The 21,325-nt window shown below is 42.1% G+C and overlaps 3 protein-coding genes across 5 annotated transcripts; 2 read left to right on the top strand and 1 right to left on the bottom strand.

Moving 5' to 3' along the window:
- The first annotated feature begins 778 nt into the window (after positions 1-778).
- adm2b (adrenomedullin 2b) lies at positions 779-9,292 on the top strand. 2 transcript variants are annotated; one of them, XM_085779349.1, is made up of 2 exons: positions 779-1,173; positions 6,834-9,292. In XM_085779349.1, the coding sequence occupies exons 1-2, from the start codon at positions 1,070-1,072 to the stop codon at positions 7,240-7,242; spliced, it is 513 nt and encodes a 170-aa protein (XP_085635475.1). In that variant the 5' UTR covers positions 779-1,069; the 3' UTR covers positions 7,243-9,292. The 2 variants fall into 2 exon arrangements, with proteins under 2 accessions (XP_085635475.1, XP_085635474.1); XM_085779348.1 differs by lacking the exon at positions 779-1,173 and adding an exon at positions 3,113-4,147.
- Positions 9,293-10,575: 1,283 nt separating this feature from the next.
- Positions 10,576-14,001, top strand: miox (myo-inositol oxygenase). The gene is made up of 10 exons (XM_085779347.1): positions 10,576-10,781; positions 10,879-10,956; positions 11,516-11,596; positions 12,021-12,183; positions 12,279-12,346; positions 12,647-12,756; positions 13,133-13,200; positions 13,291-13,340; positions 13,566-13,678; positions 13,761-14,001. Exons 1-10 carry the CDS (start codon positions 10,710-10,712, stop codon positions 13,867-13,869), a joined length of 912 nt encoding a protein of 303 aa, XP_085635473.1. The 5' UTR covers positions 10,576-10,709; the 3' UTR covers positions 13,870-14,001.
- A 549-nt stretch (positions 14,002-14,550) lies between these two features.
- Positions 14,551-21,190, bottom strand: lmf2a (lipase maturation factor 2a). 2 transcript variants are annotated; one of them, XM_085779345.1, is made up of 15 exons: positions 21,160-21,190; positions 21,010-21,127; positions 19,589-19,842; positions 19,479-19,507; positions 19,125-19,318; positions 18,851-19,029; positions 18,478-18,616; positions 18,235-18,363; positions 18,047-18,152; positions 17,830-17,926; positions 16,724-16,906; positions 16,428-16,596; positions 16,231-16,342; positions 15,175-15,283; positions 14,551-15,046 (listed from the first exon to the last, which is right to left on the bottom strand). In XM_085779345.1, the coding sequence occupies exons 2-15, from the start codon at positions 21,101-21,103 to the stop codon at positions 14,675-14,677; spliced, it is 2,166 nt and encodes a 721-aa protein (XP_085635471.1). In that variant the 5' UTR covers positions 21,104-21,127; positions 21,160-21,190; the 3' UTR covers positions 14,551-14,674. The 2 variants fall into 2 exon arrangements, with proteins under 2 accessions (XP_085635471.1, XP_085635472.1); XM_085779346.1 differs by having other exon boundaries at positions 21,010-21,190.
- Positions 21,191-21,325: the final 135 nt, after the last annotated feature.

The raw sequence follows: 21,325 nt of genomic DNA, 5'->3' as shown, positions 1-21,325 counted from the left end.
TTTATGATGAACTTTACAAATGTCACAGAACGCATCCTGTGCTGGAGGCAGAACTTTTCAAACGCCCATGTGAGTGTGAGACCAGTCTGAGAAGGATTTGCATGTGTGATGAAATAGTCATAATGTTTTACTGTAAGCTAATTATTAACAGATCATTGTAACTGTCAGTTTCCAATTGCCATTTGTATGTCATCACTCTCACATTTGAAGAGCGGCACACTTTCATTTTGAACCTCTATACCGCACTAGCTAGTAGTTTTTAGAAACTACATTCACTTCAGTCTGTCTCTGATTGCACATATTCAACTAAAGGTCTGACTTCTAATTTAGTCAATTCAACAAAATACAGCATCGCCAGTAGCCTACCCACCCATCTTTAACCACAATCATGCAAAAAATATTAAGTCTTTTGGTTTAGTTTGTCATTTAATTTTAATTTGTTTAGGTGGGTCTAGATTAGCCTACAGTGTAAAACATAAATTAAATGCAATAATAAAATCTAAGGGCACTTCTGAGGTCACCATGAGCACGCATAAGTCCTACTAATAATTATAGAAACACCCCCAAAACAAACCATTTGACACCTGTAACCTAATTCCCGTGGATGACAACAGTGGACCTGGTCAGGGTTAATTAGGTTGTGAGGTCCATTAGAAGTGAGGTCGTAGAGTAGGACAGACAGAATAAGCTTTCCTCCCTTCCTCCTCCTCCTCTTTCCTCCTCCCTCAATCGGCCTGTATAAATGAGAGAGCTCAAGTTGCTCCCGATGCGAGCCCCAATGAGTTTCTGATTTCTTTTCTTTTTTTTTTTCTTCTTCCGTGGATGTCGCTATCAATAGTGTGAGGAGGATGCAGCAGCAGCAGCAGCAGAGACCGGTGATGCTGTCACAGTCACTCATCTGAACCGGACAATTTACTTAAAGTGCGTTGACAAAGAAACTGCCGACAGCTATCATTGTATTTTTATACGCATTTCTTGTATCGTTTTTTTTTTTTTTTTTTTTTTTTTTTTAAATATAGCGTGTTCTTCTGTCATTCACCCGGACAGTCCGTGTTTCCACTTCGCCGCCATGTGTGCGCGCTGGCCGGCGTGGCTGTGTCTGCTGCTCGGCCTCCTGCCTCTGGAGATCCAGTCCCAGGCTTTGACTCTGCAGAGCCTCTCTCACAGACACAGGTAACAATCTACAATCTGAAGCCTGTAAACTTTCTTTCTTTCTTTCTATTTTATATAGACTAAGTAAACAATTTAAGTTTAATAAGTTATTATGTTGCATGATTTGGCAAAAATGTCATTCACAGTGTCCCTTCCACAATAATAAGGGACCACTGTGTATAGTATACTGTGATGACAGAAGTTTTTGATTTTGGCCAAACTAAACAAGATATTTGGAGATGTTACCTTACACTGTATTTAACTACATATCGACACCAAATATATTGCCTTAAATAAAATGTTTGAGATCCATTAATGAAAGATAAATGTTAAAGGTTTGCATATTGCCTTGTGGCAGTCATTAATGTGAGAAAAGGGTCCAGCAGCAGGGTGAGGTAATTCCTCTCAGCAGCAGGAGGTGAGACAGAGGTGAGACTGATTTAGCGGGATTTGGGACAGGGATACATGTCGTGCACATACCGAGGGGCCAAGCAGTGAACAAGCCATGGACTAAGTAAGGAAATCTATAACAGCACACACACACACACACACACACACACACACTCCACAGACAACAGCTTGTACAGTAGATCGTTATAATGTAAGACGCAGACCTGAGAACATCTTGTGACTGAGTGCTGGAGGAACAGCACAATGCTTTTTAAAGTAACCATCACATGGAGACGCATGCTTCATCCGTGTAGTCTCCCATAGCCTGTGTGCTCTGTTCAAACATGACTTTTTACTGCATTATATTGTGCTTTATGAGTGTGAGAAAGAGTAGTGAGACTTACATAATAGGGATTCCTGTTGGTATAACACTGAAATCCCTTGTGAATACAGTTGACCTATGGTTTAAGTGCTAAAGAGTGTATTAAGTTAAGTTTATTATTTGAATAGTGGAAGGAAAAGCAGCACCAAAGAAGAACCTCTCTGAATAATGACAAAGAATAAATCCATGTAATACAGTGTATTTGTATTTTAATTGACATTCTTGTTGTTTAATTTTGAGCAAGAAAAGGGGGCTTGACAAAGGATTTAATAGGCTGGGGCACTGGCTAAGGGGAGAGGAGAAGCCCTCAGTGCAATTCAACACTGATGGATGTAACATAATACTGCCACTGGCACTTAATAAAATGCCTGGAAAGAAGAAAAAAAGAAGAAAGGAAGAAAAATTAAAGGATCCTGTAGTAATTTAGGGAAGACAGCAGGAAAAAATGGGCAGAATATAATGAATAGGACCGAGCAACAATGACTAGTAGTGAAACGGTGGGGAGCTGATAGGGACAAAAAGTTTTCTTTGCGCAAAGTAGTTTTGAGGAGTTACGACAGGAAGGTGTGTGTGTGTGTTTGTGTGTCTGTGTGTCTGTGTGTGTGTGTGTGAGTGTGTGTGTGTATGTGTTTTCAGTTCCTCTGTGGAAAACCTCATGCTGTGCTCTAACTTGGGAGGAATGTTGAAGAAGCTCCTTTCGGTCTCAAGCTCTCCACAGATTCTCTAGACTGCCATGCAGTGGTGCAAACACACACACACACACACACACACACACACACACACCTGGGGAGAGAGAGTCCCAATGAAGGGTACGTGTATGTGGAGATTTGCAGTTTACAGTTTGTGACTGTGGTAACAAAGAAACACTAAATATCTGCTGGGGATTAGAAACCCATTGGATTCCTAAAGTCTTCTGATTATTAATGTAGCTGACAATCACACCAATACACTAGTTTTACTCCTCTTTGCACTTTGAAAATCATTTGCCAACTGGCAACTTTATGATGTGATGAACTTCACAACAGCTAGATTTGAAGAATGAACTTTGTAGGTGAAAAGCTTTTTCAGTGGCGTTAAGATTATCGTTACGGCTAATTTCAACAGAAACACTTACTAAATTATTTCCTTCAGAAGTTGGTAGAGGCCAAAACAGAGTAAAAAGGACTGACTTAAATTCATCACATTTGGCCAAAATATCTCTGTATCTGCTGTATATGAATAAAGGCAACTGTTCATTAATAATTATCATCTTGATATCAACTTGGGAGGTGATAATTGCTCAGTGTCAGTCAGTCAGTCGTGTTTACAGCTTGTTTTAGTTGTTTCCAAATGGCCAAAAATCAATTTGTTTGACATCCATGGCTTAGCGGTAAAGACAATCAGTGTCTCTGTTGCATCTCTCTACTATCACCGTCACTAAAACGGCATAAAAATTCCCTTTAAGTGATTGACAATTGGGATGCACCTGCAAATCTCAGTTTCAGTATAATTTATTTACAGCTTTTCTTTCATTTATTTTGAGTACATAATACAAAAACAATTTTTTATGGACTTTCTATTGAGATGTTCAGTGGATTTCTGCATTAAAGTGCATGTATAGTCACTTGTTTTGGTTGTGTTAGATTGAGAGTGGTGAGCAGCTCAGTGGCCTACATTTCCTTGTCGGCACCTTAGTGCCAACTAAGTACCTTTCTCATTAGAGACATCTGTGTTTTAAATCTCACCACAGGTAGCTTTTTAATTACGTGTGTGTGTGTGTGTGTGTGTGTGTGTGTGTGTGTAGGAGAGAGATAAAGACAGTGGATGAGTGTACCTACCGTAGGTGTTGATGTGCATGCACATGTAGAACATACAATCTTTGAGTGAGCACGTTTTGTGTTGGCTAATCTTGTCATTTCACGTGCACGTTTGTGTTCACTAATGCCATGCCAACCAACATTATGCCAGTGTGTGTGTGTGTGTGTCTGAGTGTGCACTCACCTCCCACATCCCTGTGTTGACTATTCATGAGAAACAAAAAATAAAGGGATGGAGTGGGATAATGTTTGTGTTTGTTTGGTGTGAAAAGTGGGCCAGAACACCATATGATCTTTATCCTGTAACTGATCCTGACTGGTATTCTGATCACTCCTCTGGCTGGACACCTTGGGCTCTTACTGCCAACACACACACACACACACACAAACTCATTCACTCACCCGACTCCCTGACCAACTCCCTATTGTGAGTATACTAGCAAATGAAAGCCTTTGAGATTGCCCAACTCTATTAGCTTTGAATTGTTTAAATGGATGCTGAATTTTGGCAGCACTGGACCAAAGTCACACACACACATGCACACATACACACACAGTGATTTTCTATTTTGCATCGTCAGACACTGTTGCTGTTATGTTCGGAGATGAATTGAACTGCGGTGCTAGGTTTTCAGATATTGACTTGATTCTGTTGACATTCTATAATAGGCTCAAGTAAACAGATTACTGTTATTGTTTTGGTTTGAGCTTGTTTAAGAAGCTACACTCAGCACAAGCTGTAGTGTGCCAAGTCCCCTTTGTCCCCTGCTACCTTACCCTGCGACTGCGTATACAAAGTATTGCATAATTTCTGACTAACTTTCTCCAGCAGTTGAACTCTTCAATGTTTGAGGGAGGGAGAGAGAGAGAGAGAAGCGATAAATGAAAAAGGTAAAAGGTATGCTGACTGAAAAAAGAGCGAGGCGAGACAGCAGGGAGAGGTACTTAAAGAAAGAGAAGTGGAAGTGTAGGAGCCTCTTACCACCAACCACATTGTGCTGTGTAGACGTCCATCTTTCCCTCTGATTCCCTCTTCCCTGATGTAACATTTGTCAGGTCAGACACTGTTGATTGTTGATTAACAGGATTTTGTTTCTAGCTGTGTTGGTGATGGGGTGGATGACGGTGTCAGTTGGTAGTTGACACAGGCAGTTTAAACCACTTAGGACAGGATGGGTGCAACAACAACCTCTAGGGGTCACTAATGGGGATTTTGGACTGTTAAAAGTGTTTCAATTATTGACCGAGAGACAGACTGTCAGTCTTTAACTGTGAGGATACTCAGTTGTGTAATGTGCTTCAAGAGAACATTTAACCATTTTAGGACATATGCTTTACTTTACCCAATGTAGGATAAGAGGGTCAATGTCAGCTTTATTTCAGTGAATTCAATACATACACAGGTCTGGGGGTGTGTTTAGTCTCATTTAGTCAGTGAGTCCTTCGAGATGCTATGTTACATGTTGTATTGCAAATGTATTCAAAGTCAAATAAAAAATCGGTGGAATGGATTCAAACTATTTGCAAAACTTTTGGGGATTTCACCAGAACAGTTGATTAGCGTCAACACTGTCTGAGATAGCACTAAGGTTATACATTTCTTTTTACTTTAAAATACACTGTTTTTGAAAGCGCAGCCTTACTGAAGTGGTTTGAGAACCCTTGAAAGACATAAAATGTGTTCATTGTGTTGTGATTAGACAGGATATATCACATCCTCAGTTGTCATTGGTTGCATGTGTACAAAATACAACAGAATTGTACTAGCCCTATAGAGTTAAAAGTCTTTTGTGACCCTCAAAGTACATCTAAGATGGATTTCTCATTTGTCACTAAGCATGTGAATTGAATGCAAATCGAAGATTAAATCCCCCAACAGCAACATTTGAATGACATGAACTGACCACATATTTGAGTGTATATATAAACAAAAAACCGTCCATGTCAGAAAAGAGTTGCCACTTATAGCCCAACATTTATGGAGCAACATTAAAGCAGATAACAGCGGCACGGCCGTTTCGGCTAATGCTGTGTTCAAGGCAGGCTTTTGAAACCGTAAGTTACAGCTTCAAGTCACAACTACGACTTGGTAGCGTTCCAGGTAACCCGTAGCTCGTGTTTTTACCGTCCTGTTGTCTGTGAAAGTTCCCTATAACGGCCACTCGTAACTTCCGACCCGTGAACTCGTACCAGATCGAACTGGTATGACTTCACAGGAAGGAAAAACACAAAGTACGAGTTTCCTTGAACGCACCATGAGTTAGCAGCCCCCGCCCTTGTCAGGCATCAATTGGTCCTCGTGCTACGTCACCACATTCACGCGCATCCCTTGGCTGCACACACAGCCCTTCATGCCGTTCTCTCCCCTCATTGGATAACACTTGTATCCCACAAGGAAAATTTTCTCCTCGGGTTACAGCAGAGCAGAGTGACGGAGAGACTCGTGTTTAGGCTGAAATACTTCATGTAAGTGATTGCTGACGGAAAATAGGACTATTTAGGACTTATATTAACAAAAACATTCCACTGATATCTGCTTTAACATAACTTTGTGTCTAGCCAAGGTGGTGGAACAGTCCTGGTTTGATAACGGGTTACAGAGATTTTTTTAGGAATCATGGTTACAATAATGAAGTTGTGGTTATGGTTGTGGATTAAGTACATTAAACAACCAGCAGTTGACAAAATTGGCTGTGGGACCAAAAAACACACAACCAGTCCATTGCAAGGTGTTTTATGGAGTGTAAGACAAGCTGGCACACTATAATGAACAACAGACACACAAACTGTCAGAGACAGCGCAGCCACCTTATCACCATCTTATGTCTATCTCTCCTTCTATCTCTCCTTCTCACTTTCTCTCTCAATCCACCCTCTCTCTTTTTTCTGGTCCAGACTGAGTACAGTGGACATTCCTGCAGTGTAAGCCTGACTTCCTGTGAGGCATTTCATCTTGCTGTAGCGATCCAGTTTCTCTCAGAAACTTAACCGGATGACATGCGCATGACTGCCCGGCATCATACGTATATGCACGTGCTGTATGCGAGTGTGTGTTTGTTCTACTGTTTTTTAACTGCATCTACACATTTTCTCTCTCCTTCTCTGTGTCACAGGTGGAGTTTACCCAGATCTCACAAATACCCTAAATCTTCTCACACTGCCATCATGCCTCCTGCGTCTGACCTCTTGGTTGCCACTGACAACCAAATCACCCCTGGAGACAGAAATATCATCTGGGGGGCCATGCTGCACAAAGAGCACCCACCAAGATTGTCTGACCCATTGTTCGACCAAAGCGACAGCGTGCTGCAGAAAGCACCAGACTGGCATCGTGGGTCACGGGGTCGTCGTCATGCCATCAACGGCGTCGGAAGGGGGCACGGCCACTTGATGAGGGTGGGGTGTGTCCTGGGCACTTGTCAAGTTCAGAACCTCAGCCACCGACTCTATCAGCTGATTGGACAGAGTGGGAGGGAAGACTCCTCCCCCATTAATCCTCGCAGTCCTCACAGTTACGGCTAAGACCAAACCTCAAATCCGCCTTTATCGACAAATTGGCATTTAACAAACCCAGGTCCTGTGTTGCATCATTGACACAGGGCCGAAAATAAGGCTTTGATGTCAATCCTTAAAAAGGACAATTGGTTTTCTTTTAACAACTTGGGTTTTATCCATTTCACTACATTCTCACTGACAACACGTCACTCAGATCTGGGAATGACGCCATAGTTTATTTGAAATTTGCATGATGGAGGACACACGACAGACAGCTGAAGGTGTCAACACCTTGCAGTTAGTCAAAAAGATAGTCAGTGTTGATACACATAATATCCCTAGAAAAAAAATGTCTACAGCAAAGGGAAACTCCTGGTAAAGACTGTTAATCAATCTGAAACATTTCCTATTTTTTCACAACAGTGCCTTATCATTGTCTTTGTAATGAAGTCTGGGCAATTATGATGAACAGATGAAATAAGTACTTAGAGCAAGACATTTCACCCCTCATACAAACCTAAACTGATGAATTATACTTAGAAAAACACACGTAAACATCTATAATTAATATTTATCATCATGACAATAACTCATGTGAAGAGGATTGCTCATTGTGATGAGGTTGCAGAGATTTACCGCATGAATGTGAAGCTGCCCTCAGCTTTAGCATGTTTCACTTCATTGTTTAGCCAACAGGTGAAGCAGTTACTGAAAATAGCTGAAGAGCTGGAAGGTTTCCTCTGGCATTGGTAGTGATCAAACTCAGAGTCAAAAGAGAGTGAATTCTGCAGATTGTGCAGTGTCCATAAACATGAATGGATCTGTAAATAGAAACTGTTGCCTGAAAAAGGCAATGATATGTCAATGTTGTGTTCATTGCTTGCTTCTGTGTCTAGAAAAATCTGTTACTGCAGGTTTAGGGATCCCTTCAATGGAAGATACATTCGATATTAGCAGGAAGTAAACATCATACATTAGGTGTGTTCAATTTTAATTTAATATCCCAGTATCCCAAGTAATCTGGTTTTATACTGTGTTTCCAGATCTCAGCAGTTGTTTTGGCATGGGCCCAATCATAATCTATAGATGTGATGGTCAACACTACAAAAATAAGAAGAGGACAAACCAGAATTTCTTTAGACCACAGTTTTTTTGGCCATTACCACTAGTTCACTCAGGTGAAACTGGAGCCCTTGGTGTTCTGACATAATTGGATAATGATGAGTTGGTATATCATGACGAAGGAAAACTGTGAATAGGAGAGGCTGTCCAACTAGCCTCCCAGACTAATGTCTTCTATCGTCATCAGTGGTGATCCTGCTGATCTGAACCTATCTGAGCTCTGAGCTAATCCATCCTGTCCCTCAAAAGCACCTTCATCTCACCTCAACAAACAAGTAGCTTTACTTCAGTGTGAACAGAAACCCAAGAATAACCTCCAATCAAGCCCAGTTAACCCTTCACCCAAAACCCCACACTGCACACAATCAGCCAAAATAACCACTAACCCTAATCCATGATCTGTCTGCGTAGTTCTTAACAGACAGCTTGTCTTCAGTGTCTTAGCATGGGAACCAGAGAGAAGACAACTATGCTGTGGAGTGATTGTTACCTGAGAAGTGTAAATCTAAGTTGCATTATGTTTGGTTTTGCCAGTATGAAATGTGTTTTTGAGCCTTACTTGAGTCAAATTTGTAAAGCCTTATAGTCTTTTGCCTTTCATCAATCCAAATCAAGCATCACACTGAATACTGACTATCAAAGTAATATTTCAAGCTTTGTAGTCTGTTTGCTTTTCTGTGTCACCTCAGCGTAACTCCACTTTGAGTAGGTGCTCTTAAAGGTCAAATGTTAATAGGAATGCATGAAAGCACTTTATTCTTCTTTATATTCAGTATGACTTGAATTTTGAAATGTGTTATTTAACTTGAAATTACTTAGACAGATTTGCTGTAAATATTACACTTTACTAAATCTTCATGTTTATGTGAGAGCCCCTTTATGGTACAAGTGTCCTTCTGTAAACCATCTGTGATGCTTTCATCTAACACTTTGTTCTTTGCAACAGCAGCATTGTAATAAACGTTCACATGTATTTTATGCAAGTCTGACCTTTTATTTCGATGCTCACACAGTTCATGACTGGAAAATCTGTCTCACACCATGTTAGTGATAACAATGATGTTCATCTGGTCGACCGTGCACGCACACAGACACACAGACACACAGACACACAGACACACAGACACACAGACACACAGACACACAGGCACACACACTAGGGGGCCCATAAGAGTAAAGTACAGAAAGTGAAAAGTCCAAACCAATGCCACGGAATTTGTGAAGTTCACTGTGACATGACACAGCTATGTGTACATGTGTATGTGCATGTATGGAGACAATGCTCACTGTTCATGAGTCAAAAAGTAGTTTCAGGGTGTCACATGCAATAAATGTGGTATGTTTTCTACACTGACTGACAGAACTGTGCATACAACAGCATTTTTGAATTTGAAATGATTGTATTATTATTACTTGGATCGTCACGATTGTTACACTACAAGCAGCTACTGTAGCTTAGAGCAGTTAGCCTCAAGCAGAGATGAGGAGAGGGCTATAATGAAGTTTTCAAGCTTGTAAACTTCAGAACAAATCCAAAAAAACCAACCCTGACTGTGTGTGTATCCAGAAAATGCACAGTTGGTTGCTAGTAAATTTTTCAAAAGATCACATTAAAAGCCCATTTACATTGTTTACTATGGACTGATGCACTCTGCACACATTCAGTCTACAAGTATGTGAGGGGGACACCTGGTGGTTTGCTGCTGGCTACAGATGAGTGGCAGGAAACAAATACATTAAAAACAATTGCGCATACGTGCATGACTGACAGTGAACCTGGAAACGATCAATAAAGTTGAACAGTTAATCTTGTTCACTTTATGTGTGTGGTTTATACCCAGGTAGGTGTATCTATGAAAGCAAGCCCCTTCTGTCTGGTTTTAACTCTATTTCTTCCATGTTTTCATGTTTTAATTACAGCCTTGTGCTAAAAGAAATAAAAATTATAATACATGTCATCAATATTTACATAAGTCTTTAGACTATGTGTGTGTGTGGGTGAAGGTAAATGCACTTAACAGATATGATGTATAAGATGATAAGCATGCATGTTTTGGAAAAATAGACCACTTGATATTTGTAAAAGTGTTTTTTTTAAATAATAGTAATGATAATAATGAAATATATTTCATAGTTAAAATGAACGACAAAGAACTACTGAGTCATTCTGGATCAGCGCAAACAGATAACCTGTTGATTATTGAAAAACTCTTCCTGGGACGGACACACACAAACATACTCAAAGTCAAGGTTCAACACAGCGTACCCCATTAAGTGAGGTTGGGTTAAAATGTGACTGGAGATTGGTGCAGCGAGTATGTACGCCTACAATCCAAGTGAAAAACATTATTGTTTAAGCCGGCAGGGTATATATGAGCAGGGACGTGTGCAGTCAGCTCCAGAGGACAACACTTCACCTGTCAGCCATGAGGGTCATCAGCATCGTATGGATACATTCTTTAGATAATTTTTTACATAATTGCATAAACAAATATGTTCTGTATATATGCAAAACTTTAAGTGTTTTTATTACAAATGCAGGGACCAGACCCATCTCTGGTATATCGGCCAAATTTGAAGAATGAACACAAAGAGAAGGAGGAATATAGGAACTTTGAGGTAAGTATTCAGCACATGGAATGTATAACATGACATTCATAGGTGAGAAACACAGTTATTAAAACTACTGGCAACATATATTTAAAAAACACTGATGAAATTCAGAAGTGCAACACTCTACTCACAACTCTAACAGAGATGGTAATGTTGGGATGCAGGGCTGTTTCTGGCACTAATTTGAACTGTCAAACAACAATTTGCACTAATGTGATGTTGTTTTGTCAACTGAAGCAGGTACAGCTCTGCAATGATTTTATTTTATCCAAAAATGATACATTTGAGATTTGAATGACATTGTCACCAGCATTTGGCATCAAAACACCATCTCTAATCTGCAGTTTCGTGCCATTTCATGTAAACATTTTAAACATTGTAAAACGAGTCATGGGTTTTGACAGCAATGCAGACTTTGTGGACAGATGCTTATTACTGGTTGGCTGTAGTCATAAGTGGCACACAAAAGCACAATATGCCATCCCATGGCAAAAGGCATTTGTGCATTTTGTGTAAAACCAAGGCGCTGTGAGGGTATTGGTTTAATATACTATGTGTTTTTCAGACTGGAGATCTCATTGACCGTGTCTTCAGCACGTATAAACTGATGCACACCAACCAAACCCTGGACTTTGTAAAGCAAAAAGTGAGTAAATCTGGCGTGGAAGCAGAGGGTGACCCAGAGTAACTCAGACTGAGTAAACAAGTGTCATCTGATTCTCAGAAGTGAAAGCTAACAATTTGGAAAAAAAACTTTGTTGAATTGGCCTGATTTCAAACCTCCTAAAGGTCAGACTGGGACATCATGTAATCTGATTGTGGTCACTATGAATGGTCATTGTGTAGTGCTACTTCTATTTCTGCCCACTAAACACATGTGGTTACTCTCAGAATCACTTACAGAAAAAGGGCCTTGTTTTAGTGAATATTACCCAATTTGTATTAATAACAATAAACTTCCCTTCCTTATATCAATTAAAAGTCTCCAGGAGGTGTTTTCTTTTTCCTTTACTCACAAGTTTGACAGAGAACACCTCCCCAATGACATTGTGACTCTTACCTCCCTGCAGCACTCTGAATGGACCAGCTGCAACCACTCTCAGATGGGGATGATGGATGCTGTCCTGTCTCTAGACCAGCTGGTGGACGAGTCTGACCCTGATGTGGACTTCCCCAACTCCTTCCACGCCTTCCAGACTGCTGAGGGTATCCGCCGAGAACACCCAGACAAAGGTGCCGTACAGAGAGAGAAAGAAAAAAACACGCATATGTACTGTACTGCTACTGGTCTGGTCAATACCACATATGTATTTATTGTCCCTTCTCAGACTGGTTCCAGTTGGTGGGTCTGATTCATGATGTTGGGAAGATTATGGCTCTTTGGGATGAACCCCAGGTAAGAGGCAGGTTCAACATGGGGGAAGATGGCAATACAGCTTCATCATGGTGCCCAAATAACCTCAATGAGGAATAGGAGTTTAATTTCCAACCTAAATTTAACCATTTTTTTTTTACAATGTGTTTATCTTCTTCTAAGCATTTGCATCTTCTCAACTATCTTAAGTGTTGTTATTACACCGCTTACATCCTTTTTGTCTCTTTATACAGAGCACTCCATTTTGTTAAGTGATTATTATAGCATTATCAAAAACCATCTTACTTGAGTAAGTACCGTGGTTGTGTCTGTACTCTACAGTGGGCTGTAGTGGGCGACACCTTCCCTGTGGGATGCAGGTTTCAAAACTCGATTGTGTTCAGGGACAACACCTTCCTGGACAATCCAGACGAGCAGAACCCCACTTACAAGTTGGTATTCTCATGTTACTGTGTTAAAAGTCTCACTTTGTTGTTTAACCTGCTTAATTTTATACATGCACACCACCCCTTACAGTTAGCCTGCCAGTCACTTCTTTATTTGTCATATTTGTCCGACACTGGGTTTATGGGTTGATACGTACTGTAACGTAAACCTGAAACATGATCATTTTGTTAGTTCCACATTAACTACAGATTACAAAAACAAACTAACCCTAAATTTACTTCAGTTACATCAATAAATAAATCAGTTTTATTTATTGATGTAACTGTTCTCTCTTTGAATGTAATGTTATTAAAAGTGTTCTGCTTTGCTCCATGTTGTTAAATGTGTAGAGAATTGATAGATTTTTTCCTCTCTCTTTAGCGAGAAGCATGGGATCTATGAACCCAACTGTGGACTCGACAAGGTCCTCATGTCCTGGGGCCATGACGGTATGAAATGTCACACACATATATAAATCTCAGCTGTAACAGATCACACACATCACTGGAGTTCCTGACGTCCTGTACTGTCGTCTTCAGAGTATCTCTACAGAGTTATGAAGTTCAACAACTGCTCGATCCCAGAGGAGGTGAGTAAACTATTACATGTAATCATTGTTACTATGTGAGGGAGTGAAAGGTGTTTTCAGTGTCCCACAGGTCTGACAGTGCAACCTTCCCTTTTTTTTTTTTCATATTTTGAAATGTTTAGCTTAGTGCTGAAATTATCTACACACCATACACTATGATGGCAAGGTGGTAAGGTACAGAATTTAGAAATGTACGCACCTTGGTCTTTTTCTGTCTGAGCTCAGGGGTTGTACATGATTCGCTTCCATTCATTCTACCCCTGGCACTCCCATGGAGACTACATGAACCTGTGCAATGACAAAGACCTGCGTATGCTGCCCTGGGTCAGAGAGTTCAAGTGAGTGTCCTTATGCTTCATATTCACGTTATCCTTACCCTCAGCATTTGACCTGACGCCAGATCTTCCATCCTCTCTGCAGTAAATTCGACCTGTACACGAAGACCACTGACCTGCCTGATGTGGACAAGCTGAAGCCCTACTACCAGTCCCTGATCGACAAGTACTGCCCTGGAATACTGAAGTGGTGAAACAGACAAAGAGCTCAATGGTGCACTGCCTCTATTGAGACAAATTAGCTTCTTGAGTGGATGATCACACCCAATGTTTAACTCTGTAATGGTTTTACATGCTGTGACTTTATAATACCACTATAGCTAAACTTAATACCTTCTGTACACACATTACTTACCCCGATGATTACACTGGTTTATCAGTTACCGTCATATTATTGTTATTATTATTATTATACAGTTAAAATAAAAATTTATAGAAAAGCATTTTTATTTTATTGGATTTTAATCTCATAAAACATTTTTAAGTATTATAATGTTTTGCATGGTGTTTTCTTTTTAGAAACAGAAGACATGTTTGTAGTGGGAGAAAAGTGCAGAGTTCATACAGTAGTATTAGGAAGTGACCACAATGACACACACACAAACACACACATACAAGCACCACACCACACACACGTACCACAGACAGGAGATAGAGTGCATAGTAACATGAACAAGGAAGAACCCATTTTACATTTTAAATTCTATATTTCATTCAACATGATCTGATCTTCTGACTATATTTCACTTAGGATTGAACACAAGTCAGAACCAATGAGGTTTTAAAAATATATAGATGATATATGTAGTGCTGCAGTAAGGTGTAGGTGATATAAGGCAATAAAGATTTGTTTGTTCTGTGACAGGCTAATGGGGAAATAGAAATATACAAAGAACTATTTCTTTGGTCATTTTCATAATGTTCTACAAAGGCAGGTGGTGATAACAGTATTTACGGGATTACCTGCATCTGTCATAAAACTTTCTCTTTTGGAGTAGCTCAGCTTTTTCCGTTTCTTTCTTCCTCCTCATCTTGATCCTCCCCTACGCTGTCATCATCACCAACAGTCTCCTTCTCTTCCACTTCACCTTCCTCCTCCTCATCTTCCTCCTCCTCTTCCTCCTCCACCAGTGCTTCCTGCTCAGGCTTTCCTTCATTTTCCATGTAACTGTTCACAGTTGCATCGGCTTCATGAGAAAGTGGGGTCCCTTTGTTCCTGTTCCACAATCCACGGAGGAGACAGAAGGAGGCGCTGCAGCCAATGAGGGTCCAGATGAGGATGTGGGCAGGAACACCTCTGACCTGAGAGCGCACCCACTTCACCGCTTGGGAAACAGTGGTGTTGGACATACGACGTGGAGGGGATTTGTCCTACAGACAAAGAAAAAGATGAATATCAACAGCGTGAGGTTTCAAATAGATTAAAGCATGAAAAAAGACAATTTAAAAAAGGTTTATAATGATGGTAACAGAGAGGAGATGATTTAAGATACATTTACCTTGAGTCCGAACTGACTGAGCATGCCATCCAGGAAAGTGCTGTCCAAGTGCACAGTGGGATAGAATTCCTGATCATAGACCCTCCTCCACCATTGCTGTGGGTAAGAACTGCAGACAAAGACCAGTCAAACACTTAACATCATGTTGCGTGCAAGAGGCCTGTGAGAAAATATTTGCACTGGAAAAATTAAGCGAATACATGTTCATTTAAAATCTGTGTAAAATTATTGTGACAAAAGTGCAATGAATCATGTTAGTGAAAATGTATTAAAGGGATACTTCACCCAAAATCGATAATTCACCAAGGAAAGGTTCGAAGAACTTTTTCCGGGGGGGGGTCCGGCTGGCAACGATTTTAATATAATGGCGGTGGATTGTACTCACTTTTGTCCAAAACACACACTATGAAACATCCAAATACCTCCATACTGCTCGTCCGTACTGACCCAAGTGTCCTGAGGATGTGGCATGAAAAAGTTGTTCGGAAAAAATTAATTTGATCTCTGTTTTTAGCCTTGTTGTAGTAGTAGCTCCCAGTGGCTCTGTTGATGTTTGTGCGCATGTGCGAGATTTGCTGCGAGATGTTCGCCATCGTTGTAAACCATTGGATGTATGATGTAAACATGGAACAACATCTCACAGCAAATCTTATGCATCTCGCACAGCCACTGGGAGCTGCTACTACAACAAGGCTAAAAACAGAGATCAGAAATTAATTTTTTCCAAAAGCTTTTTTATGTGGCTTCAGGACACTTGGGTCAGTACGGACGAGCAGTATGGAGGTACAGTATTTGGATGTTTCATAGTGTGTGTTTTGGACGATTCAAAAGTGAGCACTATCTGCCGTCATTATATGAAAATCCGTTGCCAGCCGGACCCCCATGGAACCCCAAAAGCGTTTTGATCTCCAAAGTTCTCCAAACCCTTCCTTGGCATGACGGTGAGTAGAAAATTGGCAAATTATCAATTTTGGGTTAAGAATCCCTTTAAGCTCTATAGTGTGTCAATGCACACTTACGAGTGTATGAGAGAGGGAAAGGCAAACATACACTGACCCATCAGCCTTTTGTTCAGTAAACCAGTATCTGTAGCGGTGGGCTCGGAGGTAGGCAGGAGGCTGCTGGTGGAACGGATACCGGGACACGTCTGTCTGGATCAACTCTTCAACTGCAGAACATGGAACAAAGATCGTAATCTGCCTGTTTAACAAATGCACTGATTAATCAAACTACAGCTTTGCGAAGATGCGCACCATCTTTCTTCCCTTGCAGCAGTCTGTACATCAGGCTGGTGAACCACGGAGCCTGTGTGTTATCCCCGAGGGCGGCAAACCACATTTGCCAGTCCAACCTGGGCTGGTGAGGTGTCAGCACAGGAGGCGGTGCACTTCGGTTTCCTGGTTTATACATAAACTCAATCTCCTAGAAGAAAAGAAAATACGCTCATATAAAGAATTTTGTTCAGTATAGAGGATAGTATACCACAAAATTATTAATTGGATCATTCACAAGCACGTTTTTAAACCATCTTTTTTTTTTTCTCTCTCACCGTCCACGTTACTCCATCGTTGCTTCCCTCGATGACGACTTCTGGCCGCCCCCCAACGCCCGTCATCCTTCTAAAGAGGCCGTATGAGTTGACGAGCTGGAATCGATCCACGTGGTCATAGACCCGACGTACCCCTGGCCACAATCTTGAGTTTGAGTCGTACTCTATGTAGGTGAATGGCACCTGCAAGTGAGAAACAGGAGTCATACATTAGAGGAAAAACTGATATTCTTACTTGCACCACTACAGACATAACAGTCAAACTTAAAGATATAGTGCGTAACTTCTACGTGTCTGTAAATATCCATTTCACCCAAGCCACTACAATAGGAGATGATACAACACTAATTAAGCCGTTCGGCTCCTCAAACGCCTCGCGGTATTTTTCAGTATTTGCTCTTTTTGTATTTACTGTCTTGGAACGACATTCCCGCGCTGGCTCACAGGAAACCACCGAAACGACGCGTTTTACTCGGTTTTACCCGACAACGAGAAGGGAGGAGGGAGGAGAGCACTCCGCTGCTAGAAGCAACACGGCTATGAATGCAGGTGGGGCTGGGGAGGGGAGGGGCGGGTTTTGGGGAGTCGTTTTTGTGACTCGCCTAAACAGCGCCATGTTGGATTTACCGACCGAGAACCCGCCCACTGGCCTCGAACGGCCTCGAAGCAGCGGTCTCCGGACCTGTCACTCAACGTTTCCGCGCCCTAATTAGCGAGAATTTTAAACCTAATAATAGTAAAACGGTAGAGTTAAAAAAAAAATTCACCCCCCTCAGAGTGTGTGCGGGGGTAGAAACTATCGGTAGTATGTACCAGGCTGTAAATATGTTTTTTTAAGCTGTAAAGTCAGCTATTTTAACATGGGGCTCAATTGGAGTTGCTCCCTTCTGGAGCCAGTCCCCAGAGGAAGCCGGGGGGATTGCAGTTTTTTGAACGCGGAAGTGGTCTTCATTTGTAGAACCCACAACTCCCCCCTTGGTTACACCGGGCCATAGGTGCCGGCCGTATAGTTGTAATAACGCAGAAATCCTCTAGGGGGCGACAGAAGTTACGCACTATAGCTTTAAAAGGATGCACTGCTTGCTGGTTCAACCTTGACTACCTACCAAACTGATAGCGAACATGGCAGCGGTGGCAGCACCAAACACCGTCCACTGCAGAGTTCCACAAAACCTCTTGAAGAAACCAGAGACGCACGCACACCTACAAAAAAGTTCATTATTTAATTTTTGTGCGTGTGCTGTACACCAATACATTATCTATAGAGTAAATTTAACAGGCCATATAACCAAGCTCCCAGCTACACAGTGGAGACAGTCCTACCTGAACATGGCTGTAACCATCTCCCAGGTGAGAGACAGGACCCCGATCCAGACACAGGGGATTGTGACGGTCTTCAAAAACTGGTTGAACTGGTGGTATGTGAATGCTGCAAGAATAAAAACATAAATCAACTGCACAAATCAAATACCTTCTATTCAAGTACTGTACACACACAGACACACACACACCTGTTCTGGAGGAGATGCCACTCGTTTTTTTATCCAGCTGCAGATCAAAGCACACAATCGTTCCAAAGATCATGAGAGACCAGACCCCCAGCTCCAGCAGATAACTCAGCCACGACCACAACCTGGAGTCTGGTCAGAGCAGGGACAGGAAAAAACAAGTTAGGTGCAAATTTAAACTCTGTATGCATGTCCCTCTTCAAACGAAGTGCATAAGTATTATCGGTTAATATATGTTTATCCTACCATTGTTGCTGCTCTTGTCTGTTTTGCGTAGCCAGAAGTGCACGTGCTGGTCGTCCAGCAGAGACAGACAGAGGGCCAACGTCAGCAGGTTGAAGAAGTTGTAGTTTCCAGACAAAATGATGAGGACTTGTAGCAGCACCTACACAAGGGCGGAAAAAGAAAACCGATCAACGTTGTAATTTGAAATGGCTTTTTTAAATAAATGCTGTACAACACTGTAGAAGTTAACCTGCTAACTACAGGTTTAAGAGACAGTGTGTGGGAGAACGTAGCAGTGCACAACTAACCACTATGATCCTGACCTGAAGTTAAGTGCATTTAGTAATGGAAGTACAGCTACAGTCGATTGCTCAAATTCAAAAAACACACCCACCTGCAAGTAAAAACTACCAATCCGGAGTCGACGCAGTGGACTGAAGAACAGAAAAGGTGCAGCGATCTCTATGGCAAAAGTTGCCACCACACTAAACTTCTGCCACCAGACTGGCAACTGATGGGCAAACCAGGCCAGGGGGGTGGGAATACACTGAGTCTCATAGTGATATGTCAAAGCTGCAACACACAATGAAAAATAAACTTAATCAAATGGCACAAATGGGAACCACATCCCCAACACCTACACACTACAGTAAAACTCAAACACATACCTGTAAGACCCCACCATGTGGGGCAACGTGATGTGAGCTTCACCACCCCAGAGGCAAACATAAGCCTGAAGAGCAGCCAGCGGACCAGCCAGAAAGTCACACGGTCATGTTCTCTGACCGCCCGTGACCCTCTGACTATTGTCAGCGGAGCAACGAGGATGCAGAGGAACCCCGTCTCTAGAAGCAGATTGTCCCTGTCCAGAGAGGAACAGGTGGCAGAGAGGACAGGGAAACAAGAGTTGTCATTCTAGTTTATCAATCAAGACAACCTCAGGCTTCTTCTTCAAGCTGTGGTTTATAGACATAATGAGAAAATGAAAAAACTAAAATCAGCTATAAACATCTATCTCTCACCACTGGAAGTAGAGGAAAACCTGGCCCACCTGAAACAAAAGAAAATGTTACATGAAGAAGAGCATGACAACTAGAAATATTGTGACCAAAAATAAAAAATGCAATCTCACCTGGTACATGGACAGGTACAAGACCCAGAGGCAGAAGAACACCACGCTGTCTCGGAGCGCCTCCACCAGCGTGGCGGCGAGGCTCAGGGAAGCTCCGATGAGACACAGCAGCTCCATGCCGGTGTGAGTGTCCAGGCCGAGTCGAGGGCCGAGCCACAGCAGAGTGGGCGAGGACAGCAGTTGTTCCCCCAGGGGCTTACCGCTGTATCGCAGCTGCCAACGAGCGGGCAGCAGCCCATCATTACCATAGAGACCTAGAAATAAACACAAACATGTAAACTATGTTACAGACGAACATTAATAGTGAAGTGCTTGGCCGCCCACTGCATGATCTTTAAATCAGCAACTCTACATGTTTCAGGGAATCTATCTACTGACAAGATTTACTGTTCTTTCAAGATATTCATAAAGTGTTAACTCTTTTCACTCAGTCACACCATGTGCAATGTATGTAAGCATTTGTTCTGTCTCATGACCCATTTACCTATGTGTTTTACCTACACATCAGTCTATACATCTGTTGCTCCTATTGGCTGGCCCTGTACAGACAAGCCTGGCTGAGATTCCTCAGATAAACCCTCCCTCCGGTAAGAAGAAAATTACTCAAGATACATTCTACATTCCTGCATTCATTCAACAACCTATACAAAATGTGGTCTTTTTGTCATCCAAACTAACACAAATACCAAGAAATATTTAACATACACTGATTAATGACAAAGCAAAGCAAGAAATCAGCTCATATGAGAAGCTGGGATCCACTGTTCCAGGCTTGAAAAATGACTCAATTTGTGAATCTTGAGTTTAAAAAGTTGAGTACTATCTTTTCAACAATCTGTACTGTGGGGAGTTATGTATGCTTCCTAATTTAATGTGCTGTTTTTGTCTTTAGCCTACTTGTGTATTATTGTATAAATCCTGAAATTCTCCCTTGTCCACCCTGTCATTCATCTCATAGTAGTTTCATTGCTAGTTGCAGCTAGAATACACGAAATGAACAGATAAACTGGAAAACTAAACAGTGCAGTGGAAATATTGATGGTGACACTAATTATAGAGTGCAAAGCGTTTCCTTTAACACATGGGCGTGGGCGACGTCTTCCTCCTAGCTTCTCCTGGGTAGCACAACTTTTAAGACTGGTGGATGCTGAGGTAGCTTCAGTACAACACACTGCTCTGCTGTGAGCATCTCTCCCAGCAGCTCGGGTCTCTGTCGGCGGCTACTAGCTCGTATATTGACCCAGGAGCAGGGCAGTATCCCCGGCTGCAGCCCGCAGAAACTTCCAGGCGGCTCTTTGGAGCAAGACAGAGACAGAGGAAGACAGGGCAGCCAGCACGAGTGCCAAATTCCCGGCTAAGGAGCTAAAAGTGAAGTTATGGGAGCTAGCTCACACAGGTAACAACAGAGCGGAGGGTCTCACCTGGGACTTGCAGGTAGAGGGACACGAAGGCGACCAGATAGATGACCGCCATGCTCCAGAGGAACATGCGCCGCGGCTGGATGGTTTCTCCCATGTCTGCACCGAGCTGCTGCTGCTGCTGCTGCTGCTGCTGCTGCTGGCCGCCTGGACTACCGACCGACTTGCCGCGTCCTGTTCCTGAGGAAGGACGGGAAGCGGGAAGCGACGAGCGGGGTTTTCACGTAGCCAGAGGGGGAGAAGCGGGGAGAAGAGAAGACACGTAGCGGAAGTTCACCCGAGCGACCCCGAGATGTCGCTGCGGGTCGTTTCCACCGTT

Source organism: Trachurus japonicus, chromosome 6 (assembly GCF_045865225.1).
Source record: "Trachurus japonicus isolate A0001 chromosome 6, Traja_1.0".
NCBI lineage: Eukaryota > Metazoa > Chordata > Actinopteri > Carangiformes > Carangidae > Trachurus > Trachurus japonicus.
This window is presented reverse-complemented; position numbering and strand designations above follow the sequence as displayed.